The 26,117-nt window shown below is 43.1% G+C and overlaps 1 protein-coding gene across 1 annotated transcript in view; it reads right to left on the minus strand.

Annotated features, from left to right (window-relative positions):
• The window catches only part of slc30a6 (solute carrier family 30 member 6), a 169,364-nt gene that overhangs the window by 43,034 nt on the left and 100,213 nt on the right, over window positions 1-26,117 (minus strand). Inside the window, exons 9-11 of the mRNA XM_087991219.1 lie at window positions 23,939-24,033; window positions 7,224-7,272; window positions 5,107-5,226 (exon numbers count right to left, since the gene is read on the minus strand). Coding sequence (XP_087847345.1) covers window positions 5,107-5,226; window positions 7,224-7,272; window positions 23,939-24,033 — 264 coding nt within the window. The remainder of the gene's footprint in view (window positions 1-5,106; window positions 5,227-7,223; window positions 7,273-23,938; window positions 24,034-26,117) is intronic.

Here is a 26,117-nt window from a genome sequence, read left to right on the forward strand (position 1 = left end):
ACCTTAGTGGGATTGTATTATAGACCCCTAATACTCAGAGGGAAATTGAGAAACAAATTTGTAAGAAGATCTCAGTTATCTATAAGAATAATAGAGTTGTTATGGCAGGGGATTTTAACTTTCCAAACATAGACTGGGACTGCCACAGTGTTGAGGGTTTAGATGGAGAGGGATTTGTTAAGTGTGTACAAGGAAATTTTCTGATTCAGTATGTGCACGTACCTACTTGAAAAGATGTAAAACTTGAAGAAGGATTCCTGAAGAAGGGCCTGTGCCCGAAACGTCGAATCTCCTGTTCCCTGGATGCTGCCTGACCTGCTGTGCTGTTCCAGCAATAAAGTTTCAACTGTAAAACTTGACCTACTCTTGGGAAATAAGGCAGGGCAGGTGACTGAGGTGTCAGTGGGGAAGCACTTTGGGGCCAGCGACCATAATTCTATTAATATTAAAATAATGATGGAAAAGGATAGACCAGATCTAAAAGTTGAAGTTATAAACTGGAGAAAGGCGAATTTTGATGGCATTAAGGAAGAACTTTCATTTGCTAAATGGCAGAAAATGTTCGCAGGTAAAGGGATGGCAGGAAAATGGGAAACCTTCAGAAATGAGATAACGAGAGTCCAGAGACAATGTGTTCCTGCTAGGATGAAAGGAAAGACTGGTAGATGGAGGCAATACTGGATGACTAAAAAAAAATTGAGAGTTTGATGAAGAAAAATAAGGAAGCATATGTCAGGTATAGACAGGATAGATTGAGTGAATCCTTAGAAGAGTATAAAGGCAGTAGGAGTATACTTAAGAGGGAAATCAGGAGGGCGAAAAGGGAACATGAGATAGCTTTGGTAAATAGAGTTAAGGAGAATCCAAAGGGTTTTTACAAATACATCCAGGACAAAAGGGTAACTAGGGAGAGAATAGGGCCCCTCAAAGATCAGCAAGGCAGCCTTTGTGTGGAGCTGCAAGAGATGGGGGAAGATACTAAACATGTATTTTGCATCAGTGCTTACTGTGGAGAAGGACGTGGAAGATATAAAATGTAGGGAAATAGATGGTGGCATCTTGAAAAATGCCCATATTACAGAGGAGGAAGTGCTGGATGCCGTGAAACGCATAAAGGTGGATAAATCCCCAAGACCTGATCAAGCTTACTCTAAAACTCTGTGGGAAGCTCGGGAAGTGATTGCTGGGCCTCTTGCTGAGATATTTGTATTATCAATCGTCACAGGTGAGGTGCCAGAAGACTGGAGGTTGGCTAACATGGTGCCACTGTTTAAGAAAGGTGGTAAGGACAAGCCAGGGAACTACAGACCAATGAGCCTGACATCGGTGGTGGGCAAGTTGTTGGAGGGAATCTTGAGGGACAGGATGTACATGTATTTGGAAAGGCAAGGATGGATTCGGGATAGTCAACATGGCTTTGTGCGTGGGAAATCATGTCTCACAAACTTGATTGAGTTTTTTGAAGAAGTAACAAAGAGGATTGATGAGGGCAAAGCAGTAGACATGATTTATATGGATTTCAGTAAGGCGTTCGACAAGGTTCCCCTTAGGAGACTGATTAGCAAGGTTAGATCTCATGGAATACCAGGAAAACTAGCCATTTGGATACAGAAGTGGCTCAAAGGTAGAAGACAGAGGGTGGTGGTGGTGGAGGGTTGTTTTTCAGACTGGTGGCCTGAGAGCAGTGGAGTGCCACAAGGATTGGTGCTGGGTCCTCTACCTTTTGTCATTTACATAAGTGATTTGGATGTGAGCATAAGCGGTACAGTTAGTACGTTTGCAGATGACAACAAAATTGGAGGTGTAATGGACAGCGAAGGAGGTTATCTCAGATCTTGACCAGATGGGATCTTGACCAGATGGGCTGAGAAGTGGCAGATGGAGTTTAATTCAGATAAATGCAAGGTGCTGTATTTTGGGAAAGCAAATCTTAGCAGGACTTATACACTTCATAGTAAGTTACTCGGGACTGTTACTGAACAAAGAAACCTTGAAGTGCAGGTTCATAGCTCCTTGAAAGTGGAGTCGCAGGTAGGCATTTGGTATGCTTTCCTTTATTGGCCAGTGTATTGAATATAGGCATTGGGAGGTCATGTTGCAGAGGACATTGATTAGGCCACTTTTGGAATATTGCATGCAATTCTGGTCTCCTTCCTATCGGAAAGATGTTGTGAAATTTGAAAGGGTTCAGAAAATATTTACAACGATGTTGCCAGGGTTGGAGGATTCGAGCTTTAGGGAGAGACTGAATAGGCTGGGGCTGTTTTCCCTGGAGCATCAAAGGCTGAGGGGGTGACCTTACAGAGGTTTACAAAATCAATGAGGAGCATGGATAGGATAAATAGACAAAGTCTTTTCCCTCAAGTGGGGGAGTCCAGAACTAGAAACCATAGGTTTAGGGTGAGATGGGAAAGACACAGAAGAGATCTATGGGGCAACTTTTTCACACAGAGGGTGGTGCGTGTATGGAATGAGCTGCCAGAGGATGAGGAGGAGTCTGGTACAATTGCACCATTTAAAAGGCATATGGTTGGGTATGTGAATAGGAAGGGTTTGGAGGGATATGGGTTGGGTGCTCACGGGTGGGACTAAATTGGGTTAGGATATCTGGTCGGCATGGATGAGTTAGACCGAAGGATCTGTTTCTGTGCCATATGTCTCTATGACTCCTTTCTGGCACTAGTTCTGTGACCTCAATGTTTTCAATGGCAGAGAATTCCACAGGCTCACCCCACTCGAGGTGAAAAAAGTCTTATCTCAATCTAAGTGACCTATTCTGTATCATTAAACGTTGATCCCAGTTCTGGACCTTTTAAATATAATTGGGGTTAGGGCTTTAATTCAAAAGTAATAAAGCTATGTTAAATGTGGATAGGATCTAAAAAGGACACAAAAGGACTAGTGCAAACATGACTTACAAGGATGATAGCAAAACTGGGAGTGTTTAGCTATTTGAAAAGATTTCAAAAGGTTTTTTCATTAGGAAAAGGACAACGTAGAGGTGATCTGATGGAGCCTCAAAAGTTATGAATGATGTGAGCAAAAGAATCTTTCAAATTGTAGAATAATTCAAAATTAGGGGTCATCAATACAAGATGAAAATTCAAAAGGGAAATAAAAATTTAAAACATTTTACTCAACAGTGACTAGAATGTACATCTCACCGTCTCAGGATGAAGCTGAAACAAACAGATTAGATGAACACTGAATGAGCACATGAAAGAAAAAGGATTAGAAAAATTGCCTGAAAGGCAGAGATGAGGTGGATGGAATAATTGGAGATTTGTTAAAAATATAAACATCACCACTGACTATTTGGGCCAAATGGCGAACATTTGTGCTGTATATTCCATGTAACATAGAACATACAAACATATGAGTTAAAGGAGATTACAGAGCTTGGGAGTAGGCAAGGCTCTGAAGGGAAAAGCATAGGTACAAGGGAGTTTCAAATTTACAAGTAGCTAGCGTCATACTGGTCAACAAGGCTTAAGTAAAGGTGCAAGATGAGCAAGTAATACATTAGGTTAACAGACCCAAAAATGTGGATAAGGGTTTTAACAACAGATGCTTTCTAGGATGTGGGGTTGGACATCACATGACTCCAGGTTTATTTGAAATCACTAGCTTTCAGTGGGCTGCCCTTTCATCACCTGACTTCTGACTTTGACCAAGCAGACACTAAAGCTGAGACTGAAGTGGGATATGTTGTGGATGTGAAAATAGCAATCTTGGAGATTAATAAAAATCCAGGCTTGGAGCTGAATTTAGAACTGATCACACTGTCAAAAGTTTTGTACTGCTTGGTTCATTCTAAGAAAAGAAGATATTGTCTGACATCGGCCAAAAATGATTATTTCAGTCTTCTTAATGTTGAGGTGGAAGAATTTGACCAAATTAGGCTATTTAATGCATTTATGGGACATGGTGTTGCTGGCTGACCAGCATTTATCACTCATCCCGAGTTGCCCTTGAGCTGACAGTGATGAGCTGCCTTCTTGAACCACTGCAGTCCATTTTGCTGTAATTTGGAGGTGCTGGTGTTGAGTTGGGGTGGCCAAAGTTAAAAATTGCACAACACCAGGTTATAGTCTAACAGGTTTATTTGGAAGCACTAGCTTTCAGATCGCCGCTCCTTCATCAGGTGGTTGGAATTCTAGGATTTTGACCCAGTGACAGTGAAGGAACGGTAATATATTTTCAAGTCATGATGGTGAGGGGCTTGCAGGAGTACTTGCAAATGGTGGTGTTCCTACATATCTGATGCTGTTGTCCTTCTAAATGGAAGTAAGCGTGGGTTTGCAAGGTCCTATCTAACGATCTCTGATGAATTTTCAGTGCATCTTGTAGATAGTATATATTGCCTCTATTGAGCGTCAGTGGAGGAGGGAGTGGATGTTTGTCAATGTGGGGCCAAACAAGTGGACTACATTTGTCCCGATCATGTCAAGCTTCTTGAGTGTTATTAGAGCTATTACCATCCATACAAGTGAGAGTAGAAGGCGTTCAGCATGCTTGCCTTCATTGCTTACACCTTTGAGTTGGAATGTCATAGAATCATAGAATCCCTACAGTGTGGAAACAGGCCCTTTGGCCCAACAAGTCCACACCGACCATCCGAAGAGTATTTCACCCAGATCCATTCCCCTCCCCTGTTATCCTATATTTACCCTGACTGACAACATCATGTTGAGGGTGTAGAGGACGTTGTTGATATTTCTTCTGGAGTAAGTTAAAAATTACACAACACTACGTTAAAGTCCAACAGCTTTATTTGGAAGTACAAGCTGTCAGAGCACTGCTTGTGCTTCCAAATAAACCTGTTGGACTATAACCTGATGTGTGATTTTTAGCTTTGCCCACCCCTGTCAAACACTGGCACCTCCACAGCACATCTTCTCTATTACTGTGTGCAGCTCCGTCACCTGCATTACTGGGGAGTAGACATCAACAAGGACAAAGGATAACTCATCATTATTCACATTTTAATACATTGAGAAGTTTGATTTTAAAATGTCATTGTATTTAATAGTCTCCATTAATGGTCCATTTGCATATTTCTCAAAGATGAGGGTCAGTACAAAACTTCCAATCTATATCACTTACTTTATTTCAATCAGCATGTAGGTGATGCAAAGTGCCAGTGCTCCTGCAAGGTCAATCAGGACAAATGGATTCATGCGAGGAAGTAAGATATTGCTTAAACTTGGAATTATTCCACATAAACTGGAAACAAAATATAAGTGTTTTTAGATATAATCCTTCTGAAAAATGTTTAAGTAATTTTTGTCAATTAAATCTTCCTAATTTTTTTAGTGCTGAGCTACTGCATGGACAGAAAACAACAATTTTTGCTTTATCTCATACAATTTATTATTCTAAGTAACTGATTCTATGAGTTCTAGTGCTGACATCACCCATCAGGAGCTGTGCAAGAGTGGTCTTGAGGGCTTGTTCTCAATTTCCTTCCATAGAAAAGTGCTAAAATTCACCACTTCCCAGCATGAATAAATTTAGTGTACATTTGGTACACACTGGTAAATTGCGTGGGTCTGCATTGCAGCTAATGCACTCCAACATCAGTCTAGCCAAAATAAATGATATTATTTTAAGTGGTTTGCACCAACGCCCCATATTTCTGACACACTCATTATTTATGACTTGACACCAAGTAAGACTTACATTCATAATCAACTTTTAAATACATAATGGTTGTGGTCTTGAGCAATCCCCCATTATAGAAAAATTGCTTTTTACAAACAGCGCTTAAAGTGTTGGCAATGTAATCACATTTCAGCCAACATACGCTTTAAAAGTTCGCTGTTTAGAACAGCGCCCCCAATTCATCAATCACATGACAGTGAATTCACGTTAACGAAACACGTTGTAGGAGAATGACCTGTGCATGGAAATGATTAATATTTATTGAGACGGCAAACATTTCAATTTACAGTACTATTCCCTCCAATCCATTCACAATCGAGAATGGATCCTTGGGAGTGATTGAGAGGTAGTAATCTGACCCAAGGACACAGATGATCTAATAATTTTTAAGAATGAAGCTTTAGTGCTTTTAATTATTTGAATACAAAGATGAAATTACAGCCTTGAAATTACTCCAGGGTATTTAATTCATGCCTTGTACAGTGCATATAATGTATTAGATATAATCAACTTTCTGCTCCTGTTTTATAACCTGTGTCAATGGCTACTGTGCTTCACATTATTGAAGCACAATGATATCCATGCTTAACAATTACAAAGCAATCATGTTAAACTTCTGACAAATGAAAATATTTACATAGTATTACAGATATACTTGCTGCTTAACATGCAATGAAGCCTGTGTGAAAAAATACATTTCTCTGAATCATAGGCTATCTCATTGCAGATGTGGCAAAATTGCGAATGCAGCACAAACTGCTGAAATGTTTGATCTTTTAGCAGGCAATTTTGTAAATGTACAGTCCACTGGGACACTGCATGATCAGTATGCTCGTACCTGACAAGGTTCTTCATCTAAATCACATCAATCTGTCAGATTGTGAGGAAAGAACAAATTACAGCAACAATTACCCTTCAGCTCCTTCAAAAACTTCTAATTTGGCATCTTGTAGTAAGATCAGGGTATTTAATTTACGTTTTGAAGATGGCTTAAATTACAACATTCTCCACAATGATTCTTTTTGTGGCACAGAGACTTTACACTAGGCTTATAATGGCTGCAGGGATTCTGCTCAAATTACCCACACTAGCAAACCTAACTACCTTGATAACAGCCCTCAGATTCACTCACTGGCTCTCAAATATATGCTGCCTACACTGACAGAAAGTGCAAGATAAATTTATTTCTGACAATGCTAGTGATACTCTCTTTTCAGAGTAAGCAGAAACTGCAAGAATCAGCATTTCTGAGATTTCTAAGTTTATTTTTTATGAAAAAAGACATTTGTTTTGGTCTCCTGGCATAACGGGTTATAACATAATTGTGATTATCCATAATTATTTGCTACTTTCAAAAGCTGCATGATTGAACAGCATATTTTACAACTGCAAACTTAGAAAGCAGTAAAGCTGACCACATTAAGAAACTGTCAATGTATCAATGAACTAGCAGAAAGGTCATGGACCTGAAATGTTAACTCAGCTTTTCACTGTAGATGCTGTCAGATGTGCTGGGCATTCCCAGCAAAGTTTTGTTCTCATTTCTAAATCATTCCTACCTTCGGCTTAGATCAGCAACATGTTCCTGGAGCCAACTTGTACTAGCAGCTGCAAAGACGGAAAGGTTAATTAAATTTCTTTTCTTATTGTCTAAAAATGAACACCATGAAGAACCACAGGTTGAATCAAGAAACTGTGCTCTCCTATAACACGATTCGGAGATGCCGGTGTTGGACTGGGGTGTACAAAGTTAAAAATCACACAACACCAGGTTATAGTCCAACAGGTTTAATTGTGCTTCCAATTAAACCTGTTGGACTATAATCTGGTGTTGTGTGATTTTTAACCTCCTATAACACAATTGCTTTAGCTTCCCAGCACTACCAAAAAGATGTTTTCCTGGTATGGTTGACTGCAGAGAGATCATTTGATTTGGACATAATTCTGAGTACCCTCAATATTATTTTCCCGATTATAAACAGCTTTATTGTTAGATTAGATTAGATTACTTTACAGTGTGGAAACAGGCCCTTCGGCCCAACAAGTCCACACCGCCCCGCCGAAGCGCAAACCACCCATACCCCTACATTTACCCCTTACCTAACACTACGGGCAATTTAGCATGGCCAATTCACCTGACCTGCACATCTTTGGACTGTGGGAGGAAACCGGAGCACCTGGAGGAAACCCACGCAGACACGGGGAGAATGTGCAAACTCCACACAGTCAGTCGCCTGAGGCAGGAATTGAACCCGGGTCTCTGGCGCTGTGAGGCAGCAGTGCTAACCACTGTGCCACCCACCAAGATGTGCTAGGACTACATCTTGACAAAGTCAAAATACACCACATCCACTGATTCTGCCCATCTATTCAACAACTTACATCCTCAAAACCTCCAGTCAATTTGTTAAGCACGATTTGTATTTCATAAAGCCTGCTTGTTTTTATCCAATCCCATTTATACATTCCAAATATTTGTCATCACATCTTTTACAAATATTACTGATGTTAGCTAACTGATCCTCAATTCTCTTTTTTCTCCCCCTTCTTTTTTAAATAGTAGAGTTACAGAATTTAGAAAATAACCACCAATGCAGCAGATTATTTCGAGAGCCACTTCCTTTCGTATACTGAAGTGTAGATTATCAGGCCCTGGTGATTTATACTGATTTCCTTCAATTCCTCTCACAGGACCATTGGTAACCTCACATTTGAGTGATTATTTGTGCTCTCTATTGTGAAGATGGAACCAAGATAAATGTTCAACTCTTTCTCTGTTCCCAAAATAATTTCCCTCATTTCTGATTGTAAGGGGCCTACATTTGGCTTTACTAATCTTTTTCTCTTCACATATTCATAGAAGCTTTTATGAACAGTTATAGTTTCCTGTAATTTTACTCTCATATTCTATGTTTCCTCTTGATCAAACTTTTTATTCTCTTTCGTGGAATTGTTAAATGCTTCCAATCCTCAGATCTGCTTCTTTTTCTGACAATTTTATATGTATCCTGTTTAGATCCAATATCATCCCTAATTTCTTTTCCTCTTAATTATTAATTCCTATCAGGCACAAAATTAACAAGTTTGAGAAGATTTGTAGCTCCTCACATATACAGATGAGGAAGGACACCATTTCAATTGGGACAATACATCCATCCTCGGACAAGCCAAATAGAGAGAGACACGAGAATTTCTAGAAGAATGGCATTCCAACCAGAACTCTCTCAACAAACACACTGACTTGGATCCCATTTAGCAGCCCCTGAGAAAAAGAACAGGAAATGACATCACAACAGGAATGTTGTCACAACAGGAAGTGACATCACCAACTCAAGGAAACCTAAGCACACAAATAGAAAGAGCATTATGCCACCAGTGCTTCATCCGTAGGCTCACTGATGTTACCTAGTATGGCAATGAAACGTCTGAAAATGAACTTCCAGCTCAGCAAGCAAACCTACATCCAGAGGAATTAATAATTGTTGTAATTTACACACATGTAAGTTAAATATGAATCATTGCCTGTCCACCATCAAATGATAAGGTTCCCCAATCCATCCTTGCCAATTTGTACATCATGTGGTCATAGTTGCCTTTATTGAGATTAGGATTGTAGTTTCAGTTTTGACAACTCCATTCTCCATTTTAATAACAAATTCCATTATATTATGTAAAAACCAAAAGAACTGCAGATGCTGTAAATCAGAAACAAAATTAGAAATTGCTGGATAAAAGCTCAGCAGGACTACCCATCCTTAGTGCTATACCATATGAGAACCCAGTGTAAGGGAGTGCTATTCTTTCTCTAATGCACAGCATAGCACAACATCTTGTCATTCTTCAACGTGGAATCATCATGTGTTTGGAAAACCTTCAAACAGTTGAAAATGTACACTTTTTTTAACCAACAGAAATCATTTCATCAATGAACAGTCCTCTGGAATTATTGATACACTTGCTTAAAAGTCTGCACTTACAAGCTGCTGTGATGCCAATTTCTTTGAGAACTTTCAGTTACTGTCCATTTCAAGGACTGGATGTCTTAGCAGTTAGCTATTAGGAGACACGGGCTACCATAGCTGATAACTCCATTTCGACTCCACAATGCTGTCACTGAGGTCAAACATATGTAGAATGCAGTACAATACTGAAACAGTATTGGACAGCACAGTGGCTCAGTAGTTAGCACTGCTGCTTCTCAGCACGAGGGACACGGGTTTGATTCCAGCCTTGGATGACTTTGTGTGAAGTTTGAACGTTCTTCCTGTGTTTGCTGGGTGTCCACTCTCACTCAAAAGATGGGCAGATTAGGTGGATTAGTCATGGTAAATGCAGGATTATGGGGCTGGTATGGATGCTCTTCAGAGGGTTGATGGAGGCTAGGTCGAATGGCCTCTTTCTGGACTGTAGGGGTTCTATGTTGTGTCAGTTCAGGAATCGGTCTAAACCTTTTCTGCATTCCCTCCTTAATCAGAACACCCTTCCTCAGATAAAAGAGACCTAAACTGTACAAAATACTTTAGCTGCCATCTCACCAAGGTCCTGTGCAATTGCAGCAAAACTTCCATACTCCTGCACTTGAATGCTTTAGTTATGAAGGCCAATATACCATTTACTTAATTCACTGTCTGTTACACCTGCATAATTTGCTTGAGTTTTTTCATGAAGTAACAGAATGCAATAATGAGGGTAATGCTGTTGATGTGAAAAAAAGGTGTTTTTAAATGCATCAGACTGCAGACTTAAAGGGAAAGTTATAGTTAGGGATTGAAATATAGATATAAAAGAGAGGGAACAGTGGCACAGTGAAGAAGTCACTGGGTTAGAACTCCAGGCCAATGCTTTAAATGGAGACATGGGTTCAATTCTCATCACAGTAGATGGTGAAGTTTGATTTCAGTAAAAATCTGAATTTAAAGCTGGCCTAATGGCGACCATGGTTAATTCTTGTAAAAATCCATTTGATTCACTAACATCCTTTAGGGAATGAAACTTCCCCTCACTTGGTCAGATTAGTTCCAAGATGCCATCTAGCATATTCATGAATAGCCAAATGATTAACATCAGCTGGGAGCAACTCAAGGCTGTATACAACTGATGCCACACTATAGAAAAGATGTTGAGACAAGAATGAACACGTAAATCCATGAGGCATGGTTGGTGTACAATCACTTGACACTTAACTGTCCCCAGCAAGCTACTCAGATCAAGGGGCATTTACGAATGGGCAAGAAATGCTGGCTGAATCAGTGACACCTGCTTCCCATGAATGGATACTTCAAAACGGAACTGGAAATAGAGGGTAGTAATGAACAGCTTTTTTCAGATTGGAGGAAGATTTATAGTATGATGGTCCCCAGACATCAGTATTATTCCTGAAACATATTTTAATGTCCTACAATTTAGTGCACAGGGTATAGTTTCAAGAGTTGCAGGCGAAAAAAACTTGGAAATTTGGTCCATGATGAGGTTAGTGTTGAACTTTGAAAGGACATACACAGGTTGGTGGAATGGGCTATCAAATGGCAAACAAAAGTTAATGTAGGCAACGCGAACTATTGGTGCAGATTTCCAAATAATGTGTCATAGAGTCATAGAGATGTACAGGATGGAAATAGACACTTCGGTTCAATCCCTCCATGCCGACCAGATATCCCAACCCAATCTAGTCCCACCTGCCAGCTCTCGGCCCATAGCTCTCCAAACCTTTCCTCTTCATATACCCATCCAAATGCCTTTTAAATGTTGCAATTGTACCAGCCTCCACCACATCCTCTGGCAGCTCATTCCATACACGTACCACCCTCTGTGAAATTGTTGCCCCATAGATCTCTTTTATATCTTTCCCCTCTCACCCTAAACCTATGCCATCTAGTTCTGGACTCACCGACTCCAGGGAAAAGAGTTTGTCTATTTATCCTATGCATGCCCCTCATAATTTTGTAAACCTCTATAAGGTCACCCCACCGCCTCCGACGCTCCAGGGAAAACAGCCCCAGTCTGTTCAGCCTCTCCCTATAGCTCAAATCCTCCAACGCTGGCAACATCCTTGTAAATCTTTTCTGAACCCCTTCAAGTTTCACAACATCTTTCCGATAGGATGGAAACCAGAACTGCACGCAATTTTCCAACAGTGTCCTAACCAATGTCCTGTACAGCCGCAATATGACCTCCCAACTACAGCACTCAATACTCTGACCAATAAAGCAAAGCATACCAAACGCCTTCTTCACTATCCTATCTACCTGCAACTCCACTTTCAAGGAGCTATGAACCTGCACTACAAGATCCCTTTGTTCAGCAACACTCCCTAAGACCTTACCATTAAGTGTATATATCCTGCTAAGATTTGCTTTCCCAAAATGCAGCACCTCGCATTTATCTGAATCAAACTCCAACTGCCACTTCTCAGTCCATTGGCCCATCTGATCAAGATCCTGTTGTAGTCTGAGGTAATCTTCTTCGCCGTCCACTGCAGCTTCAATTTTGGTGTCATCTGCAAACTTACTAACTGTACCTCTTATGCTCGCATTCAAATCATTTATGTAAATGACAAAAAGTAGAGGACCCAGCACCGATCCTTGTGGCACTCCACTGGTCACAGGCTTCCAGTCTGAAAAACAACCCTCCACCACAACCCTGTCTTCTACCTTTGAGCCAGTTCTGTATTCAAATGGCTAGTTCTCCCTTTATTCCATCAGATCTAACCTTGCTAACGAGTGTCCCATGGGAAACCTTGTCGAACGCCTTACTGAAGTCCATATAGATCACATCCACTGCTCTGCCCTCATCAATCCTCTTTGTTACTTCTTCAAAAAACTCAATCAAGTTTGACAGACATGATTTCCCACGCACAAAGCCATGTTGACTATCCCGAATCAGTCCTTACCTTTCCAAATACATGTATATCCTGTCCCTCAGGATTCCCTCCAACAACTTGCCCACCACCGAGGTCAGGCTCACTGGTCTATAGTTCCCTGGCTTGTCCTTACCACGCTTCTTAAACAGTGGCACCACATTAGCTAACCTCCAGTCTTCCAGCACCTCACCTGTGACTATTGGTGATACAAATATTTCAGCAAGAGGCCCAGCAATCACTTCTCTAGCTTCCCACAGAGTTCCAGGGTACACCTGATCAGGTCCTGGGGATTTATCTACCTTTAACCGTTTCAAGACATCCAGCACTTCCTCCTCTGTAATTTGGACATTTTGCAAGGGGTCACCATCTATTTCCCTACAGTCTATACCTTCCATATCCTTTTGTACAGTAACTGCTGATGCAAAATACTCGTTTAGTATCTATCCCATTTTCTGTGGCTTCCCACAAAGGCTGCCTTGCTGATCTTTGAGAGGCCCTATTCTCTCCCTCGTTACCTTCTTGTCCTTAATGTATTTGTAAAAACCCTTTGGATTCTCCTTAATTCTATTTGCTAAAGTTATTTCATATGCTCTTTTTGCCCTCCTGATTTCCCTCTTAAGTGTACTCCTACTGTCTTTATACTCTTCTAAGGATTCACTCAATCTATCCTGTCTATACCTTACATATACTTCCTTCTTTTTCTTAACCAAACCCTCAATTTCTTTAGTCATCCAGCATTCCCTATACCTACCAGCCTTTCCTTTCACCCTAACAGGATTCTCATTAACCTCATTTTTGAAGGCTTCCCATTTTCCAGCCATCCCTTTACCTGCATGTACTTTACGTGTCCTTTCAATTAAAACATCTACAAACCGTAAACTCTAAATTTGTCATAGTGTCATAGAGCTGTACATCACACAAACGGATCCTTCGGTCTAACTCGCCTATGCTAACCAGATATCCTAAATTAATCAAGTCCCATTTGTCAGCATTTGGACCATATTCCTCTAAACCCTTCCTATTCATATACCCATCCAGATACCTTTTAAAAAAATGTTGTAATTGTACCAGCCTTCACCACTTCCACTGGTAGCTCATTCCATACACGCATAAGTCTGTAAAAACGTTGCTCCTTGGGTCCCTTTTATATCTTTCCCCTCTCACCTTCTAGTTTTGGACTACCTGTCCCAGAGAAAAGACTATTCACCCAATCCTTGCCCCTCATGATTTTATAAACCTCAAAAAGGTCACCCCTCAGCCTCTGACACTCCAGGAAAAACAGCTCCAGCCTATTCAGCCTCTCCATCCAGCTCAAATCCTCCAACCCTGGCAACATTCTTGTAAATCTTTTCTGAATTCAAGTTTCACAACATCCTTCCTATAGCAGGCAGACCAGAATTTCATGCAGTATTCCAAAAAGTGGCCTAACCAATGGTCCTGTACAGCCGCAACATAACCTCCCAACTCCTATACTCAATGCACTGACTAATAAAGGCAAACTTACCAAACGCCTTCTTCACTATCCTATTTACTTGCAACTCCACTTTCAAGGAAATATGAACTTGCACCCAAGGTCTCTTTGCTCACCAACACTCCCCAGCACCTTCCCATTAAGTGTATAAATCTGCCCTGATTTGCCTTTTCAAAATCCTGCACCTCACATTTATCTAAACTAAGCTTCATCTGCCACCCCTCAGCCCATTGGCCCATCAAATTAAGATCCTGTCATACTCTGAGGCAACCTTCCTCGTTGTCCACTACATCTCCAATTTCAGTGTCATCTGCAAACTTACTCACCATATCTCCTATATTCACATCCAAATCATTTACATAAATGATGAAAAGCAGTAGACCCACTACCCATCCTTGTGGCAACCACTGGTCACATCATCAGTCTGAGAAAGAACCCTCCACCACTTTGTTTTCTACTTCAAGCCAATTTTGTATCCAAATGGCTAGTTCTCCCTGTATTCCATGTAATCTAACCTTGCTAGCTAGTCTACCAAGAGGAACCTTGTCAAATGCCTTACTCAAGTCCATATAGATTAGGTCCATCATCAATCCTCTGTTATTCTTAAGGTGTCCTCAGGTAAAATCAGAATAATATTTATCTAGCTAAAGCATTGGAGAATGCTTGGCCCTCTGCTTCAGAAGTGACCTCCAAGAGAAAATTGGCAAAACAATTGAGGCATTCTAGAGAATATTTGGATAGAAATGAAGTGCATGGATATGGGGGAAAAGCAGGAGATTGACAGTAGGTAATGGTGCCGGCACATTTGGCTGAATGGCTTCTTTCTGTGTCATAACACTTCTGTGATATCACCCAAAACGCTACACATTAAATTCAGTATCAGAATATCAGAACAAAAGCAAAATACTGTGGATGCTGGATCTGCTCAGTACTTCCACAACACACTGTCTTGATGAGGATACTTCATTCTATTTTGTAACTCTGATGGCCTATCATAAAGCAAAAATCTCTTCATCCAAACTGATTAACTGAAAGGCAGAGTTATTGGAGCATGCTTAATGGTTTATGACAAACTGACTTTGACTTCAAAATTGCTGTTGTGACTTGCTTACATCCTTGAAAAACTCTGTTTACAAAAGCCTGTAATTGCTCTCATGGTAGCTGTCATTCTGATGTAAAAAAATTGAAGTAGTATTGCATAAAAAAGGTACCTTTCAACAAGAAACTGAATATGGCAATATTTTCATAAGCTGTTAAAGCAGCAGCACCACTACAGCTGAGAGACGACTATTTCTCTCTAGTAATCCTTGGGCCAACCAATTCATATTAAAAGATTTGGAAAATCGTGACAGATCTTTAAGTTTTGAAATAACCTATAACAGTGACTAAAACATAGTGTGCTAATTGAGCATCTGCTCAAAGAGTTCAATTAAAGACTAATAAGTACTTTCTTAAATTTTGTATCACTTAGTCATAGAGTCGTATAGAGATGGGGAGAAAGTGAGGTCTGCAGATGCTGGAGTTCAGAGCTGGAAATGTGTTGCTGGAAAAGCGCAGCAGGTCAGGCAGCATCCAGGGAACAGGAGAATCGACGTTTCGGGCATAAGCCCTTCTTCAGGAATGAGGAAAGTTTGTCCAGCAGGCTAAGATAAAAGGTAGGGAGGAGGGACTTGGGGGAGGGGCGTCCAAATGTGATAGGTGGAAAGAGGTCAAGGTGAGGGTGAAAGGTCAGACTGGGGTGGGGGCGGAGAGGTCGGGAAGAAGATTGCAGGTTAGGAAGGCGGTGCTGAATTTGATGGATTTGACTGAGACAGGGTGGGGGGAGGGGAAATGAGGAAACTGGTGAAATCCGAGTTCATCCCTTGTGGTTGGAGGGTTCCTAGGCGGAAGATGAGGCATTCTTCCTCCAACCATCGTTTTGTTGTGGTCTGACCATGGAGGAGTCCAAAGACCTGCATATCCTTGGTGGAGTGGGAGGGGGAATTGAAATGTTGAGCTACAGGGTGGTTGGGTTGGTTGGTCCGGGTGTCCCAGAGGTGTTCTCTGAAACGCTCCGCAAGTAGCCGGCCTGTCTCCCCAATATAGAGGAGGCCACATCGGGTGCAGAGGATGCAATAGATGATGTGTGTGGAGGTGCAGGTGAATCTGTGGCGGATATGGAAGTTTCCTTTGGGGCCTTGGAGGGAGGTGACGGGGGAGGTGTGGGCGCAAGTCTTGCACCTCCTGCGGTTGCAGGGGAAGGTGCCGGGAGTGGAGGTTGGGTTGGTGGGGGGGTGTGGATCTGACAAGGGAGTCACGGAGGGAGTGGTCTTTACGGAATGCTGATAGGGGAGGGGAGGGAAATATATCCTTGGTGGTGGGGTCCGTTTGGAGGTAGCGGAAATGACGGCGGATGATGCGCTGTAAATGGAGATTGGTGGGGTGGTAGGTGAGGACCAGTGGGGTTCTGTCCTGGTGGCGGTTGGAGGGGCGGGGCTCAAGGGCGGAGGAGCAGGAAGGGGAAGAGATGCGGTGGAGGGCATCGTCGACCACGTCGGGGGGGAAATTGCAGTCCTTGAAGAAGGAGGCCATCTGGGTTGTGCGTTTTTGGAACTGGTCCTCCTGGGAGCAGATGCGGCGGAGTCAAAGGAATTGGGAGAATGGGATGGCGTTTTTACAGGGGGCAGGATGGGAGGAGGTGTAGTCCAGGTAGCTGTGGGAGTCGGTCGGTTTGTAGTAGATGTCCGTGTTGATTCGGTTGCCTGAGATAGAAATAGAAAGGTCGAGGAAGGGGAGGGAGGAATCTGAGACTGTCCAGGTGAATTTGAGGTCGGGGTGGAAGGTGTTGGTGAAGTGGATGAACTGTTCAACCTCCTCGTGGGAGCACGAGGCGGCGCCGATACAGTCATCAATGTAGCGGAGGAAAAGGTGGGGGGTGGGGCCAGTGTAGTTGTGGAAGATGGATTGTTCCACATATCCTACGAAGAGGCAGGCATAGCTGGGGCCCATGCGGGTGCCCATGGCTACTCCTTTCGTTTGGAGGAAGTGGGAGGATTGGAAAGAGAAGCTGTTCAGGGTGAGGACCAGTTCAGTCAGTCGAAGGAGGGTGTCAGTGGAAGGGTACTGGTCGGTACGGCGGGAAAGAAAGAAGCGGAGGGCTTTGAGTCCTTCGTGATGGGGGATGGAGGTGTACAGGGACTGGATGTCCATGGTGAAAATAAGGCGTTGGGGACCGGGGAAGCGAAAATCATGGAGCAGGTGGAGGGCATGGGTGGTGTCCCGAACGTAGGTGGGGACTAAGGGGGACAGGACGGTGTCAAGGTATGCGGAGATGAGTTCGGTGGGGCAGGAGCAGGCGGAGACAATGGGTCGGCCGGGGCAGTCAGGTTTGTGGATTTTGGGCAGGAGGTAGAAGCGGGAGGTGTGGGGTTGTGGGACTATGAGGTTGGAGGCGGTGGATGGGAGATCCCCCGAGGTGATGAGGTTATGGATGGTCTGGGAGATGATGGTTTGGTGGTGGGGGGTGGGGTCATGGTCAAGGGGGCAGTAGGAGGAGGTATCTGCGAGCTGGCGTTTGGCCTCAGCGGTGTAGAGGTCGGTGCGCCAAACTACTACCGCGCCTCCCTCGTCTGCTGGTTTGATAGTGAGGTTGGGGTTGCAACGGAGTGAGTGGAGGGCTGCGCACTCCGAGGGTGAGAGGTTGGAGTGGGTGAGAGGGGTGGGGGAGTTCAGGTGGCGGTTAATATCGCGACGGCAGTTGGCTATGAAGAGGTCGAGGGCAGGTAGGAGGCCAGCACGGGGTGTCCAGGTGGATGGGGTGTGTTGGAGGCGGGAGAAGGGGTCGTCAGAGGGTGGGCGAGAGTCTTGGTTAAAGAAGTAGGCACGGAGGCGAAGGCGGCAGAAGAATTGTTCGATGTCACGCCGCGTGTTGAACTCATTAATCCGGGAGCGTATGGGAATGAAGGTGAGGCCTCTGCTGAGGACTGATCTTTCATCCTCAGAGAGGGCTCGGTCTGGAGGGATAGTGAAAACACGGCAGGGCTGGGAGCTAGGACCTGGTGTGGGGCTGGAGGTGGGTGTGGGGGCGGGGTTAGGTCTGGGGGCGGGGACGGAGATCGGCGTGGGGGCGGTCCTCAGAGAGGGGGAGGCCTGGAGGGATAGTGAAAACACGGCAGGGCTGGGAGCTAGGACCTGGTGTGGGGGCAGGGCTGGGAGCTAGGACCTGGTGTGGCTCCAACCCAACCACCCTGTAGCTCAACATTTCAATTCCCCCTCCCACTCCACCAAGGATATGCAGGTCTTTGGACTCCTCCATCGTCAGACCACAACAAAACGACGGTTGGAGGAAGAATGCCTCATCTTCAGCCTAGGAACCCTCCAACCACAAGGGATGAACTCGGATTTCACCAGTTTCCTCATTTCCCCTCCCCCCACCCTGTCTCAGTCAAATCCATCGAATTCAGCACCGCCTTCCTAACCTGCAATCTTCTTCCCGACCTCTCCGCCCCCACCCCAGTCTGACCTTTCACCCTCACCTTGACCTCTTTCCACCTATCACATTTCCGACGCCCCTCCCCCAAGTCCCTCCTCCCTACCTTTTATCTTAGCCTGCTGGACAAACTTTCCTTATTCCTGAAGAAGGGCTTATGCCCGAAACGTCGATTCTCCTGTTCCCTGGATGCTGCCTGACCTGCTGCGCTTTTCCAGCAACACATTTCCAGTCATATAGAGATGTACAGCATAGAAACAGATCCTTCGGTCCAATTTGTCCATGCCGACCAGATATCCCAACCCAATCCAGTCCCACCTGCCAGCACCCTCCAAACCCTTCCTATTTATATACCCATCCAGATGCCTTTCAACTGGTGTAATTGTACTAGCCTCCACCACTTCTTCTGGCAGCTCGTTCCATACACGTACCACCCTCTGTGTGAAAACGTTGCCCCATAGGTCTCTTTTATATCTTTCGCCTCTCACCCTAAACCTATGCCCTCTAATTCTGGACTCACCCCTCCTCCTCCCTCCCCCCCCCCCCCACCCCAGGGAACAGACTTTGTCTATTTATCACATCCATGCCCCTCATGATTTTGTAAACCTCTATAAGGTCGCCCCTCAGTCTCCAACGCTCCAGGGAAAACAGCCCTAGCCTATTCAACCTCTTCCTATCGCTCAAATCCTCCAACCCTGGCAAAATCTTTTCTGAACCCTTTCCGATAGAAAGGAGACCAGAATTATATGCAATATTCCAACAGTGGCCTAACAAATGTCCTGTACAGCCGCAATTTGACCTCCCAACTCCTGTACTCAATACTCTGACCAATAAAGGATAGCTTACCAAATGCCTTCTTCACTCTATACCCGCGACTCCACTTTCAAGGAGGTATGAACATGCACTCCAAGGTGTCTTTGTTCAGCAACACTCCCTCAGACCTTACCATTAAGTGTGTAAGTCCTGTTAAGATTTGTTTTCCAAAATTGCAGCACCTCGCATTTATCTGAATTAAACTCCATCTGCCACTTCTCAGCCCAATGGCTCATCTGATCAAGATCCTGTTTTAATCGGAGGTAACTTTCTTCACTGTCCACTACATCTCCAATGTTGGTATCATCAGCAAGCTTACTAACTATACCTCTTAAGCTCACATCCAAATCATTTATATAAATGATCAAATGTAGTGGACCCAGCACCGATCCTTGTGGCACTCCACTGGTCACAAGCCTCCATTCTGAAAAACAACCCACGACTTTGCTCCAATTAGTCCCAAGATGCTGTTTAGCAAGATCAAGATTGCCCAAATGGTTAACATCAGCGGGAGCAACTAAAGGTTAGACATGAGTGATGTCATGTATAGTAAAGATGTTGAGGCAGGAAGGAAAAGTATAAATCCACTAGCATGTTACCTGATTTGGTAGGAGTCATAGAATTAATGCAGTCTGTAACAGCTAGGCCCACCCAATCTCAGGATAGACCCCAAATCAATTAGTCAGTCTTTAGGTGGCAACAAAATGGCAATTAGGATTTGGAATCACTGAAAAAAAAAAGAGCTACATTCAGTTCTGCTATAACACATGGCTCTTCACTGTGAATTGGGTATAATGCTATTGAAGAATTTATACCATTATTTGTAGAACGCAAACTTTCCTGACCCATATTAGCTATAACGTGATTCCAGTCCCATTGGTTTAAATGGTGCTGCTATCACGTGATTTTCTTCTAATGCGGGGTCACATGGGAATCAAACTATCACGGGTTATATCAGAACAGACTGAAATTGACTCCCTCTCCTTGCAAGCCCATAATTCAGTGGTGCGTTAAGGAGTGAATGGGCACTAGGCAGCTTTCCCATATCTCTTGAGGTATTTTCCAACAGCTTTGCAGTTGAGTAAATAATTACTAGTCACTGTGAACAAGTTGTTTTCAGTACACTAACATGCACAGAGGTTTGAACCCGATTAACAATCCTGAATTAGTTGTCAGTGTAGTTCTTCTCACATTCAGGGTTATCCAACAAATAGTACTAATTTCAGAATCACATCTAATGTTAGAACACTATGTTACGAGTTTTATCAAACTACATGTATTAATAGAGGGTCCTGTCCTTTGCAAACAGAAACATGTACATTCGCAGCATCTTCCCAATACAACTAAATAGGTGACAACCATCTGTTTAATTTCTCAGAGTCATGTCTTGACCAATCACAGTCAAGTTGGCTGGTTTAAAATTAATATTTAAAGCCTGGTTTTAATGGTCAACCAACAATTCCTCCAAACTATACAGCTCTGAAGGATTGTACAAACTGATTAATGTGCTCGGCCATGTGGACATATTCAATTCCAGTTTCTTCAGCCACTGCCACGCATGGTGCTCATAGGACCTCGCAGCAGCTGGAGAAATCAGAAGGAATGTAGCAGTCAATCATTAATGGGTGCATTCTCTGCCAGTCAGAGTCCACTTGTCAACCAATCAGCACCCATGCTGTGTAAATGTTGTTCCTTGAATTTATACACTTGTCAAAAATCCTAATAAGTGCAAGACAAAAAGCATTGACAAAATGTGACTTTTACCAGAAATTCTGAAATTAAATGTGCTGAATGTTATTAGTTTACAGTGCTTATAATTGAGAATATTATCGAATTTTACAGCAAAGCAGGATTTGATTTGTGCACGATAGGAGAAAATAACTTTCCAATATCATGGCCTTTCAATTTACTACAGATCTTTCAGTTTGTATTCTTCAATTGAGCCCATGACAGTTCTCAGCCCAGAACTGCAAAAACCTGAATCTGGCTGACAGTGTCAATTATTATATTATTTTAATATCATCTATACTAGATCCTTAAGTATCTAACCTGATACTTAATTAACTCTAGGTTACAACCTTTAAAAACTATTCAGCCAAAAAGCATATCTTCACAAGACAAAGTTCATTTCTTCAGAATGTCTCTCCTTTTTTCATCACTTCTGGTGAATCCAAAACCAGTGCTCATCACTGGTGAACTCTATAATGAAGGAGTGTGGCCATTGCTGGAGGCACCATCTTTTGAATGAGAAGTTAAACCCATTCAGGTGGATCTAAAGATGCTAAGGCACTATTTGTGAAGGGTCAGGAGAGCTCTTGCCCTGTGGTAAACAATATTTATCCCTGAACCAATGCTGTCTAAATAGATTATACAGCTATATTTCACATTTTTTGTTTTCAAATTGGTCATCCAATTTCTCCTCATTTACAACAGTGAATACAATTCAAAAGTACATCTTTTTAAAAACCTAACCTCAACATTCCCCAATCATCCCTTTACTTGTTTACTCCTTCACAATTCTCATTTAACCTTTGCATGTTCATTATCAGTTTCTCATTTCGCTACATTGGTGAAGCAGTATTCAGGACATCTTTGGGTTTTTCCTGCCCTCTTTTAAATAACGTTCTCTACACGGCTTGGTTAATATTTTCAGATCCTAACTCACCAATCTAAAAGCAAAGGTCACATCACATTAGATGGAATGCAATATTTATAAAAAGAAACATTTCATGGGAGAAAACTGCAGAGAGGTACATTACCTCCAGAAGATGAACAAGAAGAGTAATTCCAGGAGAAATCCAGAATATCTATTTGGAAACTATATTGACGTACTATAACAACAATGTCTAAATGACAGTTCTTACCTGCAAAACTGCAGATTTTGGTGAAAGGCCAATTGGTAAAGGCCACTGGTTAAGTCTCATTTCTTGGGGAGAATCCAGGAATGAGAGAGTAAATTGTTTTAGATCCTTCTTGTGGGGTGGGTGAAGGAGGTTTGAAAGTAACAGCAGAAGTGTGGTTTTTAAGAGGTCATCATCTTACTCCTACATCTCCCCCTCCCCAACCTATCTGCACTTAGATCCCCAAATTGGTTTCTCCATTTAAAAAATGAGCCATGTTTCAGCCTTGAAAAGAGAAGTTGCTGCTCACAATGAGGTCTCCTGCACACTGGAGAGATGAAACACAGACCGGGTGATTACTTAATGAAACACAAATGTCTGTCTGCAAAAATTACCCTGAACTTGTGGTCACCTGCCATTTCAACATAGTGCTCCCTGGCCAACATTTCTATCTCAGGCCTGCTGCAGTGCTTCAGCACAAGCTGGAAGAACAGCATACCAAATTTCTGTTTGGGGACCCTGCAGCCTTCAGGACTCAGTAGTGTGTTCAATAATTTTAGAGCCTGAGCACTCCCTTCCATGTTGTTTATCCACCCTGACACTCCAGATCTTGTCATCAAATGGATTGCTTTCATCATGACTTCACCTCCACCGTTTCCTAGCTACAATCAGTTCTGAAGGAGTGTCACTGGATCCGAAACTTTAACTCAGTTTCTCTCTCCACAGATGCTGCCAGACCTGTTATGTTTCTCCAGCTAACTCTGTTTTCGTTTCAGATTTCCAGCATTTGCAGTTCTTCCTTTCTTGTTCGTGTATCTTTCCTGTCAGGAATGAGGTAGTGGGCAAGTTGCAATCTTTCAATGGCCATCACTTGATAATTTAAGTGCCTTAATTGATGATGGATTGAGTAGGTCAACCATAGGCCTTCTCACTCAGAAGTGTATTGCTGAGTTGATGAGGAGGGAATGATTGTTTCACCCGGGTCAACTTAATCAGTTATTTCAATTTCCCTTCACCTCGAGGGAGGCAAAAATTGAACCCATGGTGTATCATGCAATGTCTGCATTTCTGTTCATGTTTCAAATATAGATGCTGGTATTTAATTAGGATTTGAGACATGCATGTGCACAGAACTTTTTGTCCCCCACCCTGACTGTACCTATACCTTTATAAATATAAAGTTAGATAGGAGTTAAAATCTTTGAAAGATTTCATTTTAAACATCAATTGCTGGCATCAAAGGAACAGACTCAGAAGTTGCAGAGAATTAAATTAAGAAATCAACAGCTGAAAACAGATGTGTAACTTAAATGAACAAATACACAGCAATACTGTTTTAATTCCTTTCCTGTTCAAGCCAAGAAACCTTTCCCAACTTCAACACCTGCAAGCAACTATAAATATGGAAAATGGGAGGAGTAATAACATGCATCACACCCTGACAAATAGGTGTCCTTGGTAAAGAATCACTCTTCAACTTATGTTATCATATACAGTATTAAGGAAATTTTATTACAGCCCTAAACAGGTTAACACAGAACATTTTAAAGCACAAAATTTGAAAGACTATTTTATAATTAGCATATATCAAGAGCCATGCACAACGTGTCGCATGCCTCAACCACAAAGAAACTATTTTATTTTTGTCAAGTTTCCTTTTAAGACCAGTTTAACTTCATCTTATTAATGATTGCTGCACATAATTGATGTTCTGGTCATCACACTGAAAATGTTAATATCTGTTCTGTAGGTAGCAGCATCTAAGTCATTGGAAAATTGCCATTACTTTGTGGCTAACTTGTAGCAGTTGGAATAGAACTCACCTTCAGAGACGTAAGACAAAGCCTTGTTCTTCAAAGACAGCATGGTAAGCAAATTGAAAAACAGGGCCACAAAGGTACCAACAAGGAGGCGCCCCCTGCAGGACAGAATTTGATCATATCTCAATAAACTATGAAAGCTGATCTTCATTTTAGTTGCTACCTGCAATGACATTTCTGATGGTTAATTACTAATTTTCTTTATTCAAAAAACATGCAACTGCCAATCTAAGCCTTATTGCACTACTTCAATTTAAACTGCACAAAAATTGGAATTCACAATCCAAATAAGCTGAGGACCACTTCACCATTCACAGACTGGCAATAGGTCAGGGAGCAAGCAATATAATTTTTTCAAAAAAAGATGAGACATCTTTATGTATATTCATGCTTACAGGTTTTGTGTCTTGTTGCAGAGATACCCCTCAAATGTCTTGAAATGATTCTGCAGCAAATAAAGGTCATGAGGTGGACTGATGTGAGTACAACTCTGAAACTGCAATCCTGGCTGAAGACAAAGACCCAGTCGATGGGAATGATGCCCAAAACTTATTTTTCCACATAGGATGTGAATTTTCAACAAGTGCTTTTGTCTTCAATTTACCTACACAAGCTCCATCGAGACTTGAGGTATGGATGGATCTAAAATACCAGTCCTTTTCCTTACAACATAAGGCTGTTGTGTCTGATTGGACTGGTGAATAGTTGACTTATTGTGAAAATGTCTAATTTAATCTTTCATATCTTACAGGAATACAGAAGAACCTTGATTATCTGAAGGACACAGGCAGGGAGTATTTTGTTCGGTTCATTGAATTCTGCATAATCAAATTCTGGATAACACAGTTTAGCAAAGCATTGGGACCTGCGATCTTGCCAGATAATCTGATATTCGGATAATCGAATGCTGGATATTCAAGTTTCCTCTGTATAACATTTAGTTCTTGGGAAATTAAATTTCTAACGCGTGATTTGTAATTAAATTAACTCTGGAATTCACAAAGGTCTTTCTATGTGCACTTACAAGACAAGAATTAGAAAGATGACACCCCCAAAACTGCAGGCCATAGAGTTATAGAAATGTACAGCACAGAAACAGACCCTTCGGTCCGACGCTCCAGGGAAAACAGTCCTAGCCTATTCAGCCTCTCCCTATAGCTCAAATCCTCCAACCCTGGCAACATCCTTGTAAATCTTTTCCGAACCCTTTCAAGTTTCACAACATCTTTCCGATAGGAAGGAGACCAGAACTGCATGCAATATTCCAACAGTGGCCTAACCAATGTTCTGTGCAGCCGTAACATGACTTCCCAACTCCTGTACTCAATACTCTGACCAATAAAGGAAAGCACAACAGCAGTTTTAAAAGGGAGAAGTACAGACAAAGGAAGCACATGGTGAGGACAGTGCAGGAGAGAGAGAGTGTGTGAGAGAGAGAGAGAGAATGTGAGAGAGAGCGTGCGAGAGAGCGTGCGAGAGAGCGTGCGAGGGAGCGTGCGAGGGAGCGTGCGAGGGAGCGTGCGAGGGAGCGTGCGAGGGAGCGTGCGAGGGAGCGTGCGAGGGAGCGAGCGAGGGAGCGTGCGAGGGAGCGTGCGAGGGAGCGAGAGAGGGAGCGAGAGAGGGAGCGAGAGAGGGAGCGAGAGAGGGAGCGAGGGAGCGAGCGAGAGAGGGAGCGAGCGAGAGAGGGAGCGAGCGAGAGAGGGAGCGAGCGAGAGAGGGAGCGAGCGAGAGAGGGAGCGAGAGAGGGAGCGAGAGAGGGAGCGAGAGAGGGAGCGAGAGAGGGAGCGAGAGAGGGAGCGAGAGAGGGAGCGAGAGAGGGAGCGAGCGAGAGAGGGAGCGAGAGAGGGAGCGAGAGAGGGAGCGAGAGAGGGAGCGAGAGAGGGAGCGAGAGAGGGAGCGAGAGAGGGAGCGAGCGAGAGAGGGAGCGAGCGAGAGAGGGAGCGAGCGAGAGAGGGAGCGAGCGAGAGAGGGAGCGAGAGAGGGAGGGAGCGAGCGAGAGAGGGAGCGAGCGAGAGAGGGAGCGAGCGAGAGAGGGAGCGAGCGAGAGAGGGAGTGAGCGAGAGAGGGAGCGAGCGAGAGAGGGAGCGAGCGAGCGAGGGAGCGAGAGAGGGAGCGAGAGAGGGAGCGAGCGAGGGAGCGAGAGAGGGAGCGAGAGAGGGAGCGAGAGAGGGAGCGAGAGAGG

This window comes from Chiloscyllium plagiosum, unplaced genomic scaffold (assembly GCF_037043375.1).
Source record: "Chiloscyllium plagiosum isolate Xiang-an unplaced genomic scaffold, Cpla_swu_hap1 HiC_scaffold_10, whole genome shotgun sequence".
Classification (NCBI taxonomy): domain Eukaryota; kingdom Metazoa; phylum Chordata; class Chondrichthyes; order Orectolobiformes; family Hemiscylliidae; genus Chiloscyllium; species Chiloscyllium plagiosum.